The sequence below is a fragment of the Vombatus ursinus genome, unplaced genomic scaffold (assembly GCF_900497805.2).
Source record: "Vombatus ursinus unplaced genomic scaffold, bare-nosed wombat genome assembly UNPS02014167.1, whole genome shotgun sequence".
NCBI classification, from domain to species: domain Eukaryota; kingdom Metazoa; phylum Chordata; class Mammalia; order Diprotodontia; family Vombatidae; genus Vombatus; species Vombatus ursinus.
This window is the reverse complement of record NW_020953945.1, coordinates 1,672,582-1,695,921: the sequence shown is the minus strand read 5'-3', so window position 1 is coordinate 1,695,921 and position 23,340 is coordinate 1,672,582. Positions and strand designations below refer to the sequence as shown.

The 23,340-nt window shown below is 51.8% G+C and overlaps 1 protein-coding gene across 4 annotated transcripts in view; it reads left to right on the top strand.

Moving 5' to 3' along the window:
- Positions 1–572: 572 nt before the first annotated feature.
- The window catches only part of LOC114041127 (septin-2), a 134,594-nt gene continuing 111,826 nt past the window's right edge, over positions 573–23,340 (top strand). The window contains exons 1-3 of one of the 4 annotated variants that reach the window (XM_027859403.1): positions 642–657; positions 12,762–12,908; positions 21,483–21,531. In XM_027859403.1, the coding sequence (XP_027715204.1) occupies positions 21,508–21,531 (24 nt within the window). In that variant the 5' untranslated portion in view covers positions 642–657; positions 12,762–12,908; positions 21,483–21,507. Of the gene's footprint in view, positions 658–8,819; positions 8,867–12,761; positions 12,909–21,482; positions 21,532–23,340 lie in introns of those variants that run through there. The other 3 variants (XM_027859402.1, XM_027859401.1, XM_027859404.1) reach the window with 3 other exon arrangements.

Sequence of the window (23,340 nt, the reverse complement as noted above, 5' to 3'; positions counted from 1 at the left end):
GGAGGAGGCTCCTGAAGCGCCGGGACACGTGCAGGGCAGGAGATATGGGGAGTGGTGATGTTTGGGGATCCTCCCCAGCTGGGGCTCCCTGACCAGGGGCCCTGGGGGGCACTCTCCTCCCCCCCGGGCCATTTCAGGGGGGCAGTCTGCGGGTGGCCACCTCCCTCAGTTTACCCTGTGGCCATCACTTCCAGCGCCCCCTCACCCCCAGGAGGTGTGGCCGAGAGAGGGGGCCCCGGGGTTCTGTCTGGTTTGGGGGGACGCAGGGCACCTTCCCCGCTCCGAGCCTCAGTTTCCCCATCCGTAGAATGAAGGGTTGGGCTCGAGGTCTGCGCTCAAGGTCCCCCCGGCTCTGAGTCTCTGGGGGTGATTTCTGGGCGCCCGCAGTTTGGGGGAGCTGAGGGGGAGGGGGCCCGGGGCGGGGCGGCACGTGACTGGCGCGGGGGAGCGCGGCCGTGGCTGCGGCAGCCCGTACGCCTGCGCGTGCCCGACCGCTCTGGACAGGAGGCGCGTGCGCGTGCGCGGGCCGGGTGCGGGCGGGGGAGGGCGGCCTGGGAGCGCGCGGTGCCCTGTGGGAAGCTGGAGGAGCGGCGGGCGGGGGGAGGCGCGGACTCCGGAGCCACCGCCCCCTGAGGAGCCGCCGCGGAACAGAGGGAGGTGAGCACCCGAGGCCAGGGGAGGTCGGGGAGGTGAGGCCTGCGCCGGGCGGGGGTTCTGCCCGGCGGGCCCCAATGCCCTCGGGGAGCCGCCGGCCTGGTGGGGGGGTCAGCCCCTCGCAGCCCCCCAATATCTCCCCACCCCTCCCATCCCTAGCGCCTGGGCGGGGGCGGGGTCCTGAGACCCAGGTGACCGCGGAGGGCACAGCCTGGGCAAAGGCGCGGAGGCGGGAGCGCGGCTGCCTTGCAGACAGTCCTGGAGGCGGCCCCAGAGGGGGCGAGGGGCCGAGGGGAAACCCTCCCTGCGGGCCTGGGGCGGGGGTGTGCGGGAGGAGGCCGGGGCCCTCCTGGATGGGGGGGCGGGGACTTTAGTCCGGGGCACGTGGAGCTTGACTTTGGGAGGGGATCCCCCCCAGGTGGACGTGTCCTGCGGGCCTGCAGCCCCGATGGAGGTCAGGGCTGGATGGGGAGAGGGCCCGGGGCAGATGACAGCTGGGGCGGGGGGAGGGGGGCGAGGGTCCGGGCTGGGGGGAAGGGCGGGGCAGGAGGGGCGGGGGTGGGGGGGCTGGAGCGTGCCCGGGACCAGGCTGACCCCAAGGCCGGACAAGACCTTGTTGGGAGCCCCCCGACCCCGACCCGGGAGCCCCTTCCCCTCCGTGGCCCTCACGTGTGAAAGGAGGAGGTGGACCTAGACGGGCGAGCCCGGGCACGGAGGGGCACGGAGGGGCACGTCTGCGCCCGCCAGCCTTCTCTGGCCTCCCCCGCCCTTCTCTTCCCCTTCTTCCCTCTCTCCTTCCCTCCCTCCTTCCCTCCTGTCTTCCCTCTCTCCCTCCCTCCCTCCTTCCTTCCCTCCTTCCCTCTCTCCTTCCCTCCCTCCTTCCCTCCTTTTTTCCCTCTCTCCCTCCCTCCCTCCCTCCTTCCCTCTCTCCTTCCCTCTCTCCTTCCCTTCCTTCCTGCCTCCCTCCCTCCTTCCCTCTCTCCTTCCCTCCCTCCTTCCCTCTCTCCTTCCCTCCCTCCTTCCCTCCTTTCTTCCCTCTCTCCCTCCCTCCCTCCTTCCTTCCCTCCTTCCCTCTCTCCTTCCCTTCCTTCTTGCCTCCCTCCCTCCCTCTCTCCTTCCCTCCTTCCCTCTCTCCTTCCCTTCCTTCTTGCCTCCCTCCCTCCCTCTCTCCTTCCCTCCCTCCTTCCCTCCTTTCTTCCCTCTCTCTCTACCTCCCTCCCTCCCTTCCTCCTATAAGTGATGGGTGCCTGGCTGGATGTGTGAAGTGGTCGCTGGGCCCTAATGCCCTTCCCCTTTCGCCCACATCCTGGGACCTAGAAGCTGCCACGGAGACACCTGGCATTCACGGGATGCGCTTGTGGGAGACTTAGCTTGAGGTTGAAAATGAATAATTTTGGAAAAGGAGACAGAAAGAGAAGAACGACTCAGTGGAAGCTCTCCCCCTCCCCGCCCTCCCTTGGCCTCCTCATCCATAGGAGGGATGGCCTCGGCTCGCTGGGAAGGCTCAGGTCTTGGACTCCTGGGGTCCTGGCATTGGGAGGCTCCCACCCTGGCCCCAGGACCCCTCCCCCAGCCTTCTCCCCTGTAAAGGGAGGGCCTGTGTGTGTGGGGGGCGGTGCAGGGAAGTTTCCCCCCCCCCCCAGCTTTGGGCCCAGCAGTGTCTTCTCTTGGGCTAGCTCCTGGCCCGCTTGCCTTGGGGCAGCAGCCTCCTGTCGATGAGGACCCTGGGACGCTCAGGGTCTGACAAAGCCAAGGTGTTGGATGGGAGCTGCCCCAGCGTTCCTCCCCCATGCTTCCCCTAGCTTCGTTTTCCTCCTGTCTTCGAGGAAGAGCCGTCAGAGGGCCGTGGACGTAGAGAGATTGTGGGGAAACCGAGATTGATTGATGTTAAGCGACCCCATAGTCAACCAGGTAGAGAGTGGCAGAGTTGAGATTCGAACCCAGGTCCTTGGACAGGCGTCAGATGAGAAGGTCAGACCAGATGGCTTCCAGAGTCCCTTCCAGTTCTTGTGCTGTGTCTGCTTGTCGCGGTATCACGATGCCCTTCGTCCAACGGCTGCCTGTACCATCCATCCCATTCCTGACTTCTGCAGGACGGCCTTGCGTCACTTATCCCATTAGGCTACAAACAAGCTCAGGTCTCCCCAGGCCTGTGCCCAGAAACCCTGCCCCCCATCCCTGAATTTCTATCCTCAACTCATGTCCCTTCTGTGAAACCCTGCCTCCCTCTCCTCTCCCAGCTGGGACCTCCACCCGCTCCTGCCTTCCTTGACTCCTTTCTCCTCTCCCCTCAAAGATCTCTGACCCCCTTCTCTTTTCCCCTCTGGGACCCCTGCCTGCCTCTCCTCTCCCAGCTGGGACCTCCACCCGCTCCTGCCTTCCTTGACTCCTTCCTTCTCTCCCCTCCAGGATCTCTGACCCCCTTCACTTTTCCCCTCTGGGACCCCTGCTTCTCTCTCCTCTCCCAGCTGGGACCTCCACCCACTCCTGCCTTCCTTGATTCCTTTTTCCTCTCCCCACCAGGATCTCTGTCCCATCCTCTAACCCCCTTCTCTCCCCTCTGGGACCCCTGTCCCCTCTCCTCTCCCAGCTGGGACCTCCACACGCTCCTGCCTTCCTTGACTCCTTTCTCCTCTCCCCTCCAGGATCTCTGACCCCCTTCACTTTTCCCCTCTGGGACCCCTGCCTCTGTCTCCTCTCCCAGCTGGGACCTCCACCCACTCCTGCCTTCCTTGACTCCTTTCTCCTCTCCCCTCCAGGATCTCTGACCCCCTTCACTTTTCTCCTCTGGGACCCCTGCCTCTGTCTCCTCTCCCAGCTGGGACCTCCACCCACTCCTGCCTTCCTTGACTCCTTTCTCCTCTCCCCTCCAGGATCTCTGACCCCCTTCACTTTTCCCCTCTGGGACCCCTGCTTCTCTCTCCTCTCCCAGCTGGGACCTCCACCCACTCCTGCCTTCCTTGACTCCTTTCTCCTCTCCCCTCCAGGATCTCTGACCCCCTTCACTTTTCCCCTCTGGGACCCCTGCCTCTCTCTCCTCTCCCAGCTGGGACCTCCACCCACTCCTGCCTTCCTTGATTCCTTTTTCCTCTCCCCACCAGGATCTCTGCCCCGTCCTCTAACCCCCTTCTCTCCCCTCTGGGACCCCTGTCCCCTCTCCTCTCCCAGCTGGGACCTCCACCCCCTCCCGCCTCCCTTGACATGCATTCTTCCTGTATTCTTTCACCCTGCAGCTCTTGGGCATGTAGGATAACCCTGTGCTCCAGGAGGGTGAGGGCCGCATCTGATCCAAACTTCCCTATCTCTCCCAGAGCCACCTCCCGGCCTACGGCTCTGCACACAGCCAGTGCTTAATAAGTGTTTGGTGAATAGTGCTGGCACAGGCCAAAGGAAAACCCAGGGCGCCAACGGAAGGCCCAAGGACACAAGGGCCCGCTGCACAATAAGTTGTCTGGCTTGATTTTGGAAGTGATAAGTGCAGACTCACCTTCCTCCCAGATCTCGGGCCCTTTGTACAAGTTAGCTGTTGTTTCAGTTTTCCAGTTATCAAGATGTGACTGTGACACACCCCAGATCCGCATTCTCCTGGTGAGGAGCTCCTTTTCAAAATCCAGTTTCTTTTTGTTGACAGCCCTTCTTTTTACATCACCACCTTCATTTCCAAGTATATCCTTCCCCCCTTTCTCAGACTCATGTTGTTACTGTGCAGCGATTTCAGACTCTCCGTGACCCCATTTGGGGTTTTCTTGGCAAAGATCCTGGAGACTTTTGCCATTTCTTTCTCCAGCTCATTTTACAGATGAGGAAACTGAGGCACACAGGGCGAAATGACTTTCATAGGGTTACACAGCTAGTGTCTGAGGCCGGATTTGAACTCAGGTCTTCCTGACTACAGGTCCGGGGCTCTATCCACTGTACCACCTCGCTGCCTGAGGCTCATGCCTTCCAACAAAGACTGAAAAGGAGGGAGAAAAAGCCGTCATCGTAGTCTGACGGCATATGCAGTGTTCCCAGGTGGGAGGGTGGAATTTGGGAAAGCTAATTTTTAGTTTGAACAGTAAAGAAAGAAAAGATGATGGAAAGGATGAAAAGAAACTTAAAAAAAAGTTTTCAGGGGCAGCTGGGTGGTGCAGTGGATAGAGCACCAGCCCTGGAGTCAGTAGGACCTGAGTTCAAATCAGGCCTCAGACACTTGACACTTACTAGCTATGTGACCCTGGGCAAGTCACTTAACCCCATTGCCTAGCCAAAAAAAAAAAAAAAAAAGTTCTCCATTGGATCTTAAGTCACTGATCTTTCAGTGAAAAAGCCAGTGGGAATGTGAAGATGTCCAAAGCCAAAAGAAGCAAGAGAAAACTTGCAAACTATTAACAACTATAGGAAGAATTATTCCAAATTACTATGAAAAGAAATAGAAATAAAACCACTCTGAGGTTTTACCTCATGCCCAGCAAATTGGCAAAGATGACAGAAGATGGGAATAGTTAATGCTGAAGGAATTGTGAAGGACGGGCACACGATTGCCTTGCTGGGACTATGAGCTGGCCCAGCCATTCTAGAGATTGGGTGATAATAATGATAATAGCTGGTATTTCTAGAGCCTTCCCGTGTGCCAGGCATAGTGCTAAGTGTCTGCAGACAGTGTCTCATTGGAGCCTCACAGCAGCCCAGGGAGGCAGGTGCCGTTATTGTCCCCCTTTTACAGATGAGGAAACTGAGGCAAGCAGACGTTGGGTGAGGTGCCCAGGGTCACATAGCTAGTAGTGTCTGAGGCCGGGTCTGAACTGAAGTCTTCTTGATTCCAGGCCTGGCATTCCGTCCACTGCATAGCCTAGATGTCCCAGGTGGATGAGATACATATAAGAAAATGTCTAAATGTCTATATCGTTTGATCCAGAGATTCTGCTGCTAGAGATACACTTAAAGTATAGCTAGAGTCAAAGAGAGAAAAAAAAAGGTCTAACAAACACAAAAATATTTATAGCAGCACTTTTTGTAGTAGCTAAGAATCGGTAACCAAGAGGATGTCCATCAACTGGGGAAAGTCTAAACCGGGTTGGGGAACCTGGGGCCTTGAGGCCACATGTGGCCCTCTAGGTCCTCAAGTGCCCCCAAGGGGATCTGTTCTGTGAAGTTTTGATTTGGTCAAAGGGCCACACTTGAGGACCTAGAGGGCCACATGTGGCTTCGAAGCCCCAGGTTCCCCACCCCTGGTCACTCAACCAAATGTGATACTTAAAGGTGAGCATGTATTACTGTGCCCTAAGAAAGAACAAATAAGAAGTCAGAGGATCATGGAAAGACTTCTATAAACTGATACACAGTGAAGTAAGCAGAACCAGGAAAACTAGATACATAGTAACTCCAACGTAAGTGGAAAGTATATTTAAAAAAAAAGAAAAAAAGGAAATCAAAACCAAATGATTACAATGACCACGCTTGGCCCCAAAGAAGAATTGGGAGAAGTGGCTTCCCTTCCCCCTTTGCAAACATTGGGGGTCGTGGGTGTGGAACATGTCAGAGTTGGTTAATGTGTTAATTTTGCTGGACTTCTTTCTTCCCCTCATTTGTATTCCTTGTTACAAGGGACGGTCCTCTGGATGGAGGAAGGGAGAGGGGTATATTGGGAAGTGAAGGTGATGTAAAAGCCAGAGATTATCAGCAGTGTTTTAAGAGAAAGTCAGTGGAGGCTATGCAGAAACCAGTAGCAAAGCAGACATGTCGGAGCAAGTTTTTGTGATCTCTTGGCAGTGCTCCATAAACTCTGCATAGAACAAGTTTGAAAAAAAAGTTCCGAAGTCTGCTGTTTTGTTGGGGTTTTCTTAGCAAGGTTACTGGAGCAGTTTGCCCTTTCCTTCTCCCGCTCGTTTTGCAGATGAGGAAACTGAGGCAAACAGGGTGAAGTGACTTGCCCAGGGTCACACAGGGTTGTATCCCTTGGCTCCCTTTTCCTAGTTCTAATGGCTGAAATCTCGTTCTTGCAACATCATCTTAGACCAGGTTAGGAGGGAGCCTCCAGGTCAGGGGTGCAGGTCCTTCCTGGATTAAAATCCTTTCTTCAGCAGCCTGGACAAGTGGGCGTCCGGCATGGATGGGTGTGTGTGTAAGGGGCCCATCACCCTGGGCCAGCTCATTCGACTTCTCCATGGCTCTCATTGGGAAGTGTTTCTTACATCTCGTTTAAATCTTCAACTTCCATCCATTGTTTCTTGTTCTGCCCTCTGGGGCAAAGCAAAAAAAAAAAAAAGACCAAAGTCTAGACCAGGGGTGGGGATTCAGTCCCAGGGCTGCCCTTGAGGACCTAGAGGGTCATATGTGGCCTCAAGGCCGCAGGTTCCCCCCTTCCTGGTCTGGATGAACTCTGGCCATGGCATCCTCTACACGTGAGCATCCCTCTCAAGAAAGGAAATGAAGAGAATCTGTGTTGGGCGAGGCCAGGCTTCTTTGTAATCACCTCCTCCCTTTCTAGGTGTTGACCAGCCATCCCTCTAATGATCTGCTCAGGGATTTCCCCAGGAGTCTCAATCAAGCTCACTGGAAGGTTGTTTTCCCTTTTTTGAACATTGGGACGTTGGAGCCATGGTCTTGAGGTCCTGCTCTTTTCCTCCATGGTCTCTTAAATAGCATTGGTAGTGGCTCATTCTTCAGTAGCTCTGGATGTGGTTCATCAGGGCCAGGTGATTTGAATTTATCTGTCAAGCTTTTTGGAAGCACTCTGTGTCGGGTGCTGAGGGTACAAAGACAGAAATGAAAACATCCCTTCCCTGAAGAAATTTGTAATTTTTAAAAATACCTTCTTAAAAACATTTTTAAAACGGTTTTTGCAATTATATGTAAAAGCAATTTTTAACATTCATGTTTTAAAATTTTGAGTTCCAAATTCTTTATCTCCTTCCCTCTCTAGCCCATCCCAGAGACAGTGAACAATTCAATATGGGTTTTACATGTGCAGTCATGCAGACCGTTTCCATATTAGTCATGTTGTGAAAGAAAACACAGACCAAAAAAAACCCCATGAAAAAATGTGAAAAATAATATGTTTCGATCTGCATTCAGAGTTGTCAGTCCTTTCTTTGGAGGTGGATAGCATTTTTCGTCATGAATCCTTCGGAATTGTCATTGTATCGCTCAGAATAGTTAAGTCATTCACAGCTGATCATTGTACAGCATTGCCGATACTGTGTATAATATTCTCCTGGTTCTGCTCACTTTACTTTGTATCAATTCATGTAAATCTTTCTAGGTTTTTCTGAAGCTTGTCATTTCTTATAGCACAATAGTATTCCATCACAATCATATACCACAACTTGTTCAGCCATTCTCCAACTGATGGGCATCCCCTCAATTTCCAATTCTTTGCCACCACAGAAAGAGCTGCTATAAATATTTTTGCACATATAGGTTCTTTTCCCTTTTTTTGGATCTCTTTGGGATACAGACCTAGAAGTGCTATTGCTGGATCAAAGGGTATGCACAGTTCCAAACTGTGCTTTGGGCACAGTTCCAGATTGCTTTTCAGAACGGTTGAAGCTAGAGATTCTAAGAAGTGGTGGGGAGGAGGGAGAGCATGCCAGGCAGGGCAAAGGTGGGAGCTGGAGAGTCATGGATGAGGAGGCTTGTTTAACTGGACAATCACATGTGTGATGGGGAATAATGTGTAGTGAGTCTGGAAAAGTAGGTGGAGGCTGAAAGGTAAAGAGCTTTAAATGCTAAACGGGGGGAGGGTTAGTCCCAGGAACGATAGGGGCCGCTGGATGTTGGGTGTCAGAGCAGCGTGGCCAGCCTTGACTTCAGGAGAATCGCTTTGGTGGCCGTGTGGAGGATGCTGTGCTGAGGGGAGAGGTTAGAGGCGGGGGGCCAGTTAGGAGACAGGATGTGAGAGGGGCACGTAGGGAGAGACGTGGAAGCATTTTGTGCAGATTCGATCCTGTGCGGAGCTTACTTTGTGAATGTTTGTTTGCTTCTTGTCTCCCCTATTAGATTGTGAGCTTCTTGAGGGCAGGGGCTGGCTTTTGCCTCTGTATCCCCAGTGCTTAGCACAGTGCTGGGCACATAGTAGGTGCTTAATGAATGTTTATGGAATGAATGAATGAATGAATGAATGAATGTTGGGTGCTGGAGATGCAAGACAAAGAATTCAACAAGTCCCGTTTGCAGGGAAAGCATCGACTCCTGGGAAATCATCGAATTTGGCCCGATCAGACATTTGGAGGTGAGTGAGAGGGAGGAAGGGAGGAGAGCGTGGAGACTGCTGACCTGGGCGACTGAGGGATGGCAGTGCCCGCTAGCTGAAGTTGGGGGAAGGGCGCCATCCCAGAAATATAGGAATGAAGAAAGGGGAACTGGTCGCCAGCAAGTTTGTGCCATTTGTGCCTTCACGGTGTCCACGGGAGACACAGGGGATGTCACTGGAGGGACCGCACAGCTCTCTTGGTGAGATCACAGGCCTTCTGACTACAGGAGAGATGAGAAAGTGATAAACAGTCTGGGGGCGGGGCAGAGTGCCCCTCATGTCCTGGCCGGTGTGGGGCCCCACGCTTTAGGAAAGTCTTGAGTTTTGGATAGAATCCAAGATGGTGAAAGGCCTCATATTTATGCTCTAGGAGGCTCAGAAGAAGAAACGGGATGTTTCTCCTGGAGAAGAGGTTTTGGTGGGGACGGATGTGGCTTCGTGTTCTCGAAAGGCGTCTGCTAGACTTGGTCGTCTTGGTCCCTGAGGACAGAATCAGGAGTGAGAGGCAGAAGTTCCAAAGAGGCAAATCTAGGCTCAATTTGAGGACAAACTCCCTTGCCATCAGAGGTGGCCAGAGGGGAGGGGTAATGAATTCTTCTTTACTGGAGATTTTTCAGTCCAAGACTGGAGGGAGACGTTCTTGGCCAGGTAGGGGGCAGAGCCAATGGCCTCTGAGTCTGTGGCCCGGGGCCTTCCATGGGCGAGAAGCCTCCATTTGGAGCCCGCCTCCCCCTTCCCTGTGCAGCTCCTGAACCGGACCTTTATTTCCATGGACTTCAGAGACAGGAGCATCTGTGTGCTCATCTTCTTCGCTCACCTGCCTTCAGGATCCTGGAATGATGGGAATGGGCCTTGGCAGGAACGGGTTAAACCGGGAGCAGAATTCAGCTGCTTTCAATTGATGCCAATCTCGTCGCCTGGAACTTGGTATCCCTTCACTGCACGGTCACAAGGCCGGAGCAGCAAGGCACCTGAGTGAGAGGTAGCATGGCCAGACGAATTAGCCTCCCCTAGCCTGACCACTGTCTCCCCTCCCGCCGTGAAGGAGACAGCCTGGGACCCAGAACCCAAGAGCCTTGGGCAGAGTACTTCTTCCCGCTCAATGCCCGCAGGTATCACCCTGGGAAGCCCCCCTGCTCCTGCGGGTGTTGCCGAAGATCCAGAGAAGAAAGGCAGGTGGGCAGGTAGAAAAGAAACATATGATACAGACGTACATGTATTTATTAAGCACCTACTATGTATCAGACGCTGTGCTAAACACTACAACCGTATCTCACTGGATTATCTCACTGGGTCCTCACAACCTTGGGAGGTAGGTGTGATTAGTACCCCCATTTTACAGCTGAGGAAACTGAGGCAGACAATGATGAGGTGGCTTGCTCAGGGTACCCAGCTAGCAAGTGAAGCTGGTTTTGACCTCAGGTCTTCTTGACTCTAGGCCCAGGGCTTTATGCACAGTGTGCCAGGCCTTGGCACCGTCAAATGGGTCAACATCAGAAACTGATAGGACTTTGGTCAGTGGAAATGCTACTCCAGAAGAGGCCTGCCCCTAAGGACCCTGGGGCCTTTCCACCCGACTTGCAGCTGAAACCTTCTCGATGTATTGTCTCCCCCATCGTAATGTGGGCTCCTTGAAGGCAGGGTCTGTCTGGCTTTACTGTTTGCCCACTCAGTGCTTAGTAGGTGGGAGGCACTGAATAAATACTTCATTCGTTCATTCACATATATGTGTTTGTGCGCCTTGTGCTGGGCACAGCATTCGGCTTCATTCCGTGAGGGGCAGGAGGACGTTTTAGAAAGGACGTGAGCCTTGGGTGCGGAGGATCAGAGTGGAGGCATCTCCAGGGTAATGCCCCCGCAGAGGTCGTGCAGCACGTAGTTCGGCTCACACAGGAAGGGTCTTACCCAGGCCTCAGGCTCCCGTGCCTTTGCTCCCCCTCCCCGCAGCACTGGCTGTTCAGAGGAGCTGTCCAGCCCCTGTTCTGTAACTGTGTGCAGGCCCCTTTATTCCTTTGTTCCCTTGTTGGCAAACGAGGGCTTTGTCTTCCTCTGCCAGGGAGCGGTTGATAAATGTCTATTATGTGCCAGGCCCTGGGTGGGGCTCTGGGGGTTACCAGGACAGAGTGAGATAACGTCAGCCTTCCATGAGCTTTCATCCTTTTGTGGGGATAAGCGTATATCCATATATATAAATACAGGCTGCTTATGAAATAAGCCCAGGGCCATTTTTGGATAGGCCCTAGCAGCAGCAACCCAGGAGATCAGGAAAGGCTTCTTGTAGGGGGACAGTGCTTGAGCTGAATCTGGAAGGGAGCTAGGGCTTCTGAGGTGAAGGTGAAGGGGAGAACGTAGCTAGGCAGGGGCAGAGTGGGAGGTGGGGGTAATGACCTAGGCAAAGGCACAGAGATGGGAAATGGAATGTTGGGTAGGCGAATACAAGGAGGACAGTTTGGCTGGATCCTAGAGGGGAGTCTGTAGATGTGATCAGCCTGGAAAGGTAGGGTGGGGCCAGACTAAAAGGATTCGACTTTTATGTGCCCAAATGCTGAATGGGGGGAGGGTTTGTTGCAGGAGTGATAGGGAGCCACTGGACTGGAAACAAGTAGCACCTCCACGTAGGCATCCTTGTATCCACAGACATCTTGGTGAACCGGTAACCATAACAAGATGGAATCATAGGACTGGAAAAAAGAAGATGGATGGTCCCCCTGGCAAGGGAATGGATGGTGGAGGATGGCCCGAGTGTACCAGTATGTTCTGGAGACATGGAAGGAGGCCCCCAGGATAGGCCTTGTTGGAAGAACCCCTTCCCCCCATCACTGAGTGCACAGATTCGTTGGCGTGTTTGAGCCAAGTGTCCATAAACTACTTTGGAAATCTACATCATGTGGTCATTTTTAAAGGGAAAAAGTGGAAGATGCAACTGGCCAAACCAGTTTGGGAAAGAACGTTCTCTCTCATTTGAAAGAGAATCCGGTGCTCCCAAACACCAAGTTACTGGAGTCCAAAGAAATGTGTATTCACACTCCTTGCCCGATTAGCATTACAATTAAGTGGGAATATCAAAGAATTCTGAGTCGCTTGCAAAGCCTCTTTCTGGTTAGACAATAGTAATGTGAGTTAGTTGTTGAGTGACTGTAACACTAAATGTCAGCCACATGCAAGAATCTGTGGCAGGCACGGTATTGAATCAGGATGCCAGACTGTCGGCTTCTTTATTCTTCCTTTTCTTTTCCTTTTGCTAGGCAATGGAGTTAAGTGACTTGCTCAGGGTCACACAGCTAGTATGTGTCAAGTGTTTGGTCTGAGGCCGGATTTGAACTCAGGTCCTCCTGACTCCAGGGCCGGTGCTCTATCCACTGCGCCACCTACCTGCCCCTATTCTTCCTTTTCCCTTAGCAAACCTGTGGGTGTGATCGGCTGGCGCCGGTGGTCCAGGTCACGGTCTCTGAACAAGCAAAGTCAGCCGTGATCAGTGTCTGATTCCTCTCCAGCTCTGAGTCCTGTGACCCTGCTGGCCGCTTGGGGAAAGGAAGAATGGTCTGTCTGAAGAGGCATCCCGGCCCTAGGCAGGCAGAAATGACGTTGTGTGCGGCTGAGGGAGTGCGGGCAGGCAGGCAGAACTCCCCAGTGTCCCGAACACTTCTGTGTCTTCTGTTCACGTCACACTTGATCTGTCTTAGTTATCAGGGTGCCTGCTTTATTGGTCTGGCAGCTGATGAGCTCTTCAGGGCTTGAGTTCCCCTCCTGGACTCGCTCAGGTCCGTTACAGACGTGGTGCTCAGTAACACTGAAGGAGCGACTGACTGACCCCACAGCAGGCTTGCTTCTTGTCACCAGGCTGTCTAGTGACGGTTATTATTCCTCCCTCCAGCTCCTCCAGGGAAGGAAGGCAGGCTTCATTGGTAAAACCAACCAACACACCTGCTAGTGTGTGCACTGTTCCACAGCCACAGGCCCTGGCCTCTGCAGTGATGAGAAGGAGGTTTAGCTGCCCGTGCCTGATACTTTGCTTCACCAGGTATAGAATGTTCTTTGTATGAATCCTAATTAGCTGTGTGAACTGGGACAAATTCCTTTTCTAGGCCTTGGTTTTCTCTGCTGTAAGACGGTCCTGATAGTATGTGCATCATCTCACAGGATTGTTGTGAAGATTGTATTTCCTGGATCGTAAAACTCTATACCTCATTATTCTAAGACCTCTGACAACTCAGACTTGGCAGATAGAGTCATCTTTCGGAGTGATTTTCAAAAATTTAGACTCTTCTCTTTCCCTCCCCCACTCTTTCTTTTCTTGAAATGCTTTCTGTTGGGGCAATCCTCATCCATTTCCCATAATTGGTTTTGATTTGTTGTAGTTGACATTAGGAAAATCCCACACTGGCCTTGAGAAGTTTACTTCTTATATCCTGAAGGAAATGACCCAGGTTCCTTCCTCCCTAATTTATTGGATGGGGTAGTTCAGAATAGAGGATGATATGATGGCAAGCTGCAGCCTTTGTATTTGCGTAAGTGGAAGCTGTAATTAGCGTTGGGTTTTGCTTCTCCAGAGGCCAATTCGATGATGATTTAAGATAAGATTCCCAGGAGAGGAGGGGCTGTAGCAGCTTAGCACGTGTGGTACCAGCTGAAGAGAAAACACCACATGTTGCACTAATGGGTGCATAGAATGTATGGAAAACACCTTTTGGCCCTACTTTGAAATGCCATCTTGTTGTGAAAGTGACCCAAAGGCTAGGCCAGTGGAGTGCCAGTCTTCCTGGTCCTTCCAAGCTGGGCCTGGCAGTGGTGGGTGGTCGCCTTAAGAGTAGCTTACTCAAGCCTGGAAGGTTGACCAGTACTTGATGAGGCTTTTGAGGTTTTCAGCAGTTGGAGCTGATCCTGTGAGTGTGACCATCTGCCCACCATCCCCCTCCCCCAGTCAGAAGCCTCACCCGATTCCCCTCACATCTTGCTCTTAATGCACTGAGCATGGCATGTTGGCATATTTTATGTTAGAGTTATCACTGCCTGCTAGACTGTAAGCTTCATGAGGGCAGGAGTCATGCATTATCTAAATTTGGTGACTTTCCTATTGAAATGTTCCATGTGCAAGCATGTTTAATAGATATTGGCTGAGTCCTTGAATGAATACTGTAAACTCTTTCTTGGGATATATGATTTTTCTTCCTTATTTTATTGTTGGGGCAGTGCGGTATGGGGATAGAGGGCTGGCTTTGGAGTCGGGCCCACCAAAGTTTGAGTTCTGCCTGGCCCATACTAGTGAGGTGACCTCATGTGAGTCATGTGGTCACTCTAGGCCCGGGACAGCTTTCTAAGGCTATGAATCATAGAGAGTTCTAGCTCAGCACGGGTGGAAGGCATTTCCACACCCCTGAAGTCACCCTTCCCCCTCACAAGAAGTTCTCACCTGCTGAGCACTGAGACATTTTTATTTATCTCACTGGCTGTCCTCTCTTCAGTGTATATTTAACACTGGAAGCAGGTGCTATTTTGTTTTCCATTGAAATGAGGGTGGTGAATGTGGCGGCACACCGCCGGGGGCTTTGGGCGAGATTGGATTCTGGTTGTTATCATTCCTACCAAACAAGTCTCGAGTTTAGTCAGGCTTTGCAGGGGATGCTTCCGGCCTGAGAAGGTTACATGATGTCTAGTTCAGCCAACTGGGTCACCGAATGAGGTGAATTTCTTCGTGATTGTTTCGTGTGGGGAAGGGCGTGACAATGTGTAATGAGAACGTAGGCGAGGAGCCAAATCGCTTTACCACCTGAGTTGTGAGGTAATTCCTTAGAAATACCGGGAACTTCGTGAAACCGATTATGTAGGAAAACAGCTCTTAGTAGCCGTGTGTCATACCTGAGGAGAAGTTTTGGCCCCTGGGCCCTTTTGACACCTGTGTACAGTCATGTCCTCCTTTCTCCACGGGTGCCCGTGCGCTTCCTCTGGTTTTTGTCTTCCTGTTCCACTCTTGTCCTCTTTCGAGTTTCCCAGTCAGCGTGTATGTTTTCCCCAGGGTTCCTCAAAAATCAGCGTGTCTCCTTGCTCTCATTCTGTAAGGAATCTCACCAAGAAGCTATTCCTTATTCCTTTTGCCCTCCAAGAATTCTGCTGATGCCCAGGGATGGGTTTCGATTCATCCTGTGGTCTAACACCTTAGGGCTGATGGAGGCCTAACTTGTGGTGTCCTGAGCCCTGGCATCTGATAAATGCTGAGCCGATTGAATCTCAGCCCTTTCAAGTCAACGGGCATTTCTTAGTTACTTATTCTGTGACCTCTTCGGGGTGCTGGGGGTCCGAAGGTAGAAAGAAAGTAGCTGAGCCCTGAAGAATACTAAGGCCCTTGCCCTCAGAGAGCGCAGAGTCTAAGAGAGAAGAAGACACAAGGCCCCCATTAGGTGAGGATTGTTTTTTGTGTCAGCTCAGGACAAGGGCTAAGAGAGGCCCAAGGGAGCGCCGGGGATTTCAGTCTGCGTGCACTGGCTGACCTTGCCCACTTCGCCATGCCCCTGCCCTGGGCTGTGCCGCTGGTGGCCGAGGCCCTGGCTGGGGTCTCCATCTCCTGTGGGCCCCCAGCCAGGCTGCACTGTGCTCTGCCTCCTCGCCGACAGCCTGGCCCCAGGGGATCCTCTCTCCTTGAGCCCGTTTCCCAGCTGCCTGTTGTCTTCTCCAGAGCAGGGACAGTGCTGCTTCATTGTATTCCTGTCCCCAGCACTTAGCACAGTGCCTGGCCCAGAGTAGGTGCCTCCTAAATGCTTTCTGTGTGTCTGTGTGTCTTCTGCGGCTTGGGCCACTTCCCAGGTCAGCTGCATCAATTCCTTTACACCCAGTCATAGGATCAAAGATTTATTTTGAAGGAAGGACCCTAGAGATGGTTTAGTCCAACCCCCTCACATTCACAGATGAGGAAACTGAGGCCCAGAGAGGAGAAGTGACTTGCCCAGGGTCATACAAGTAGAAAGTGTCTACGCTGGAAATGGAACCCAGGTCTGCTGGCTGGCTTTGGAAGCCATCTCTTTCCACCATTTCATGATGCCAAGGAATGACCATTAATCTTTTTATTTTTATTTTTTTTTGATGGAGCTCTGCTTTGAAAATGAGTAATACATCCCTAGGATATTTGTCACGAGAGATCTTGGTGTACTCAGTTGACTTAGATCGTTTACCCTTTGGCCGAGCCCAGTACGCATGATTCATTACGGGACAATTTGATTTGTTGTTGGACTGGGCCAGGTGGGAGGCCTGTGCTCATCCCTTAGTACAAGAAGTCTCATGCCACTGACAGGACTGGGAATAGGGATGATTTCTTGCCCCTCCCCCCAACCATACAGCAATCATTTCCCTCCTGTATCCTATTGCTTTCCCTTCACTTTGTGCTTTGTCTGTGGGGATGGGTAGGCAGCTTGTCACACCAGGCCACTCCAGGCCCAGGGCCAGCCAGCTGGTGGGTTGCTTAGGAGATCTCTCTCCTAGATTCAGTTCTTGGCCCATCTCCAGGGTCTTACCTTTTGATCATCTACAGTCTTTTGCAGCTAATCTCCGGAATTTGGAAGAGCAGAGAATGGCAGTGATTGCCCCCTTCTTGTCTGCTGGTCTCCTTCCCTTCCCTCATACTTGCCTTGGGAGACTTTCAGAGTTACATCCAGGTGCTTTGTGAAGCTGAGTTGAACCCAGTGGCTTGGTCTCACGTCCTATCTGGGAGAGCCTGGCACAGGCTAGGAAGGCTGAGGTGCTCATTGAGTCCTGATGAATTAAGCTAATGCCTGCTGAGGAACATGCCATCTCTGAATTATTGGGGAGCCCATCATGCCTCTTGGCCACTCTCCTCACCCCTACTTCCTGAAGCCTTTCTCCTTTATTTCCCCTTCCTCCAGCTGGGCTGGCAAGAAACCAGCCAGAGTCTGGAGATGGCTTTAAGGAAACGCTGGTCATTGAGGAGGTGCAGGCCCGAAACTTGGAAGGGACAGCAAACATTTAATAAAGAGTCATGAAGCACCTACTGCATATAAGGCCTTGTACTTGGAGCTGTAGACGTGAGGGGATAAGGAGCTAGCATCTAGCTGGAAGAGGAGCTGTGGGCACGTGCTTCTTATTCAAATTGGAATGAGGCAGATGAACTGTATTGGCCACACAAGGGTCTGAGGGCTTGCCTCCCCTTCCTTTGTCCAGTCTCCACTCCTCTGGGGGCGGGCAGTATTGGGAATGTTGTGGACGGAATTTGTGTTGAGTGTAGACAGAATGGGACTTGAGCTCGAGAGGAAGGTCACCAAGACTCTTCCAGATCCAGGGAGACTGGGAGGGAGGGGAAGGAGGGAGGGACCCCACCTCTAGCAAGGGCAGGTCTCAGCATCAAGTGCAGGAGAGGCTACATTTATCCTGCTCAATCCCACTGGAGGAAAGTTTCAGGATTTCAGCTCAGCATAAGACCGAAAGGCCAAAGCTTCCTGTTAAAGGTGTCCCAGAGGGGAATGCATTACCTCGAGAGGCAGGAGAGGCCTAGGGCAGTAGCAGGAGCTTAGGTTCTGGGGCCAAGGACTTGGGTTCCTGTCCCTGCTCTGCCATGGCCCTGCCCCTCTGGTGTGTCATATGGGGGAGTCCCACCCGAGGGCCTCTGGGGTGGGGTGCAGCTTTCCCTCTTCCTTGCTAGCAGCCCTTCGGAATCTGCAACATGAGGTCTCTCCTTGGTGTCATGGTCAGGCAGAAATGGTCAGCCTGTGCTGGGCTGGGCGCGTACTCTGGCTGGAGTCACTGACGGGAGCTCAGTCTTCACTTCCTGCTTTTGGGAGAGTGTCTGCCCATCAGTTTTGCTACCGAGCCCTCTGAGTCACTTCTGGTGGGCCCTTTTGGCCAGTCCTTGGACTGTCATGATGTTCCTGTCCAATAGCTGTGGAGGGTACAGCGTCCTCCTTTTAACTGACCTTCCTTCTGACCAGCAGCCCGGTGCCATTGCTGGTGGTGTGCTGGATGTGGTAGGCAGAGCTTGCTCTCAGTTAGCACGGGACAGTTGTTGAGGGCAGGAGTGATCAGCATCCGTTGGGGTCCCAGGTGAAGGAGAGTGCAGATCTGGCCACCCACCCTTACGTGTGGTTGAGCCACTGATGTGGCTGAGGAACAATTTTAGAAATTTGATGTTTCCCTAGGAAGTTACTGTTATTGCCACTTTTCCTTAGGGCGGAATCCTCGAAGCCGGGTTTCAGCAGTTGGGTAGTGTAGGGGGCCGTGGGGAAGGAGACAGAGGCTTTTACTTCTTTGGACACAGAGATCCCATGCTCTGTGGGGCACGTGCTGTCTTCCTTTTGTATTTCTGTCTAAGCACTGAGTTCCTTTTTTGTAATTGCGTCTCTGTATCTTCAGAGGTTAGCGCGGTAGAACAGTGGGTACAATATTGCACGGAGTTAGGAGGACCTGAGCTCAAATGTGGCCTCGGATACTTACTAGCTACGTGATCCTGGGCTAGACCCTTAATCGCTGTCTGTTTCCTCATCTGTATAATGGGGATAATTATAGCACTGGTCTCTTAGAGGTAACACATATAAAGTACTTTGCAAGCAAACCTTTAAGTGCTATATAAATACTAGCTCTTCTTGTTATTAATAATGAACGGTCTTGCTTCGCGTTTGGTGAATTCAATATAAATCAATCAGTTATCTAGCATGTATGAACCGCCTACTGTGTGCCAGGCACCGTACCAGGCTCTGGGGGCACAAAGAATGGCACACGCCAGACCCTGCTCCCGAGGAGGTTCACAGTCTGGGGGGGAGACCTCTTCCAAACAGCTTGGTGCAAATAAGAAATGTATCGGACAAACTGGCTGAGGTGAGAGAGGACTTGGAGAGGCGTCTGGCAGAAGCTGGGATGTCAGCTGAGACTTTAAGCAGGAAGCCTGGCACCAGGAGGCAGCAATGCGGAGGGAGGGAGGGCATTCTCGGGATAGGAAGCAGCGGGTGAAGGTGAACGGTGATGCTCAGAGCCCAGAGCGGCGGAGGGGGGATCACGTGGGAGGGACAGCAAGGAGACCACTGGGACCGGAGAAAGGTGTGAGGAGACTGGAAGGGAAAAAGGGGGGGATTTCACGTTTGATCCTGGAGGTGACGGAAGCCACTGGAGTTTATGGAATGGGGTGTGTGTGTGTGTGTGTGTGTGTGTGTGTGTGTGTGTGTATGATATGGTCAGTTGTGTTTTAGAAAGATCATTTTGATATTTCTGAGTGGAGGTTGGGCTGGAGTGTGGAGACACGTGAGGCAGCCGACCCCCTCCCCCAGCAGCCGTTGCCGTAGCCCAGGCAGGAGGGGATGGGGCCTGCACCGGGGTGGGGGCTGGGGCAGAGGAGAGAGGGGATATTGAGAAGGAGAAATCAACAAAATGTGCCCACTGATCAGATGTGGGGGGTGAGCCTGGGTCACCAGGGGGATGATGGAGCCCTCGACAGTAATAGGGAGATTTGGAAGAGGAGAAGGTTTGGGGGGGAAGAGCGTGAGGTTAGTTTTGTACTTTGAGTTTCAGATTCCTACAGGACATCCAGTCTGAGATGTCTAAGAGGCAGCTGGAGATGGGAGACTGGAGGTTAGGAGAGTGTCTGGGGCCAGACAGGTCAGTCTGAGAATCATCAGCATGGAGGCGGTAGTTGAAGCCATGGGAGCTGATGGGATCCCCAAGTGAAGTAGCCTAACATGCGGCTTTACTGGAAAACTTTTGAGTTCCAAATTCTATCCTTTCCTTCCTCCCCCTCCCCCTCCTTGAGATGGTAAGCAATCTGATAGAGATTGTAAATGTGCAATCATATAAAACATTTCCACATTAGTCATTTTGTGGAAGAAAACCCAAACCAGAAAAAAAAAATGAAAGAAGGTGAAAAATAGTCTGCTTCGATCTGCATTCAGACTCATCGGTTCTTTCTCAGGAAACGGCATTAGTGAAGGTGTCTAAAGGGAGAAGAGAAGAGGGCCCAGGCCAGAGCTTGGCGGAACCACCAGGGTTAGCAGGTGTGCCCTGGGGAAGATCCAGTGAAGGGGCCTGAGAGGGAATGCTCAGAGATGTAGGAGGAGACCCAGGAGAGAGGGTCACTGAAACCCAGAGAGGAGAGGCTGATTAACCGGGTTCAAGGCTACAGAGAGGCCCAGGATGAGGGCTGAGGGTGGAGAAAAGGCCACTGGTTTTAGAATGGAAATGAATAAAAACTGTCCAGTTGTGAGCCTTCTGCTAGACTTCCTGCTCCATGAGGGCAGGGCTGTGGGTAAGGAGCTAGGAGGGAGCTGACAGTGCTTTGGAATCAGAGGATGTCCGTTCAAAACCTGCTTCTGATGCTCACCCCCCATCTGCCCTAGACCAGTTTGTGAGCACATCTGTAAAAGAAAGGGGTATGGGCTGTGGCTGTGTGGCTTCCTTTCCAGCTCTCCGTCAGTGATGCTATTTAAACTGTATCTCTGCCAGTGTGAGTGGCAAAGTGGCTTAGGAGACAGAAGCCTGTCCCCTGACCCAGGAAAGCCTGGGTTTGAGTCCTCACTCCCTGTGACTCTGGGAGCTCTGGGCCAGAGGGCTCAGACCCACAACGCATGGACCACAGGCAGCCAGTCACGCTCCTGAGTGCCGCCAGAACCAGATTAAAACGTTGTTGGAAAATATTTAACAAAATAAATAAAAATCCACTAAGACATGTAATGTTACGTGTTAGAAGTCGGTCAACATTGGCTCACGGGGATCCTTCAGTATCTACCTGTGGCCCCTTGAGTTGGACATCCCTGCTCTGGATGACGCCTGAAGGCGCTAAGCTGTGGCCCTGGCTTAGGAGAGGGAGTTTCCATATCTGGGAGTTCACATTCCCCAGACTGATTAAATTGTCGGGCTAGTCCTCAGACGTGTCTGCCAGCACAAGTGTTCTTTTGAACACAGGAGGCGCTCAGGCAGTCTTGGGCATTTTTTGTTTTGAATTTCCAGGCCTGAGCATGCGTCTCCTGTTCATCCCAGCAATGATGTCTTTGTGCCTGGTGGTTCTGGGGTGCTTGGTTGTATGGATCGTTTGTATGGAGGCCGATCGAGAGCAGTCGGCCCTGGACAAAGGAGCAGGAAGACCTCTGTAGGATACAGGCACAGGTGTCCTAAAGAAGGCATTTCCTCCCTTTGCTGCCAGTAGCTGAATTGTCAAAAAAAGTCCTGCTTACAGATGTTCTTCCTTTTCCATTTCCTGTCCCTGTTTTGTAGCTTTTGGGCTTTTGTTGTTTTTTTGGGAGGGGGCAGAGATGGTCCTTTTTCCTGAACCTCTAACATGTAGTATCCAGTTGTTCTGATTTGGATTTATGAGAAAGGGGAGGCCTGCTGGTGATTCCCGATGTTGCCGGCTTTGGGGAAGCAGATGTTCCAGTGGTCTAGGAAACAACTCGGAATAGTTGGATCTTGGTGGGCCTCCCCCACCTCCATTGTTGGTGTGGCTGGGGGGGAGAGATTCTCTTGGGTGATAATAGTGAATGATGCGGGGATGAAGGGTGAGTCTTTGACTTGTGCTGGATTCTGCTGCGAGTTGCTGGAGGTCTTTGAGGTCATCGTGCTGAATGTACGGGAAGGAGTCTGGCTTTGAAGGTGACTCATGATTTTTGTCTTCCAGAGGCTGAAGCTCAGAGTGACTCATCATGTCCCAGTCAGGAGATAAGAAGGTAAAAGTCTTTGTGTTTTGTAATTAAATGTTGGAAAAGTGTATTCTGTCACTGCAAAGCTAGAACTTTTCCAGAGATGTCACTGATCTGAACTAATCTCTGAAGTTGCAGTGGTTCTGATAAAACTTAGAACCTTATGACGCGTGTCGTAGGTCTGCATATTATTAGAACGATAGAGATTCAGTGGAGAGAGACACACTTTTCTTTTTCCTTTAGTAGGTAGAGTTGTTGTAGATTGCAAAGGTAGAAAGATTAAGAAAAAAAATCTTTTGACATAAAGAGTCTTATAGACATTTCCCAAAGAGAATGAAAGAAAACTTGTCATTGTTTTATAAATTAAGTATCTGTGTACATTGATTTTCCGACACACCTATTTGCTGTTTTCAATAACGGACCGTCCAGCTCTTTGCTTTCAGGCTGGAAGCTCTCTGTGGCTGTTGTTTCTGAGTGTGTTCACCAGGTGGGTGCCAGAGCTCTTCAGGGAGCAGCCTGAGTTATAAGAGGCAGTGCAGTATAATGGGAATGGAGTCAGAAGACCTGGGTTCGAATTCTGGCTCTGACACTTACAGGCGAGGTGATTGTGAGTGGGTCTTTGACCCTTTCTCAGAGTCTGTCTCCTCATCTATGAAATGGAGATGTCCATTGCTTTCCCTCTCTCCAAGGGTTAGTATAACAAATGCTTTGTAACTCTTGAATCCAGGTAGAAATGTGAATTACCATTTCTGTTACTGCTGCTTATCTTTGCCTGTTAGGACGGGAGCGCTGGACTGTGGCTTACCGTTCAGCCGCTGGAGAGGACCTTGCTTTGTGAGACTTGCATTTTTTATTTGCAGGTTTAATCCCTGGAGCCTCTGCAGATCTGTGGGGTTTTTAAACTCTCCTCCCCTCAATTTGGTTCCTGGTCCTTGTGGACAAAGGGCAGCTCAGGTCACATCTCCTCTCCTTGAATTGCCTTCGTTTTGCCCAGGATCTGGAGGTTGTGGCCCCAGGAACTTTGGGGGCAGCTTGCTGGGCCGGGGGCAGCAGCCCCGTCACGCTGCAGTTTCCTGACCTCCAGACTTTCCTCTGTCGGTGATTCCCTCCTGTCTCTCATGGAGTACATGAGGAAGTCTTTTTTTTTTTTTTTTTCGTATTTTTTACTTTATTTTTTTATTTTTAAGAATTTATTTAATATTTTATTTTTCTCCAATTTTACATAAAAACAATTTTTAACATTCATTTTAAAAACCTTGAGTTCCGGATTCTCTCCCTTCCTCCCTCCCCACCCCCCTCATCGAGAAGGCGAGTAATTTGATATAGGTTATGCATGTATAGTCATTGAAAATATATTTCCATATTAGTCATGTTGTGAAAGAAAACATAGACCAAAAAAAATGTTCAAGAAGAATAAAGAAAGTCTGTATTCAGACTCCAGCAGTTCTTTGTCTGGGAATGGAGAGCGTTTTCACCCCAAGTCCTTCCGAGCTGTCTTGGATGATTGCGTTGCTGAGAATGGCCAGGTCATTCACAGCTGATGGTCACCCGGTGTTGCTGCTACTGTGTACCCAGGACATTTCACTTTGCATGAGCCCATGCAAGTCTTCCCAGGTTTTTCTGAGAGCTCCTGCTCATCATTTCTCAGAGCACCATAGCATTCCATCACAATCACATTCCGCAGCGTGTTCTGCCATTCCCCAGCGGATGGGCCTCCTATACTGCAGACCTCACAGCTTCCCCCCCAGGGTTGCCGTGGAGAGGTGATGAAATTTGTCTCCTGGAGGAGGCTGCCTGGGTAGTCCTTTTCCTGCCCCCGTTTTTGCCCCTTTGTAT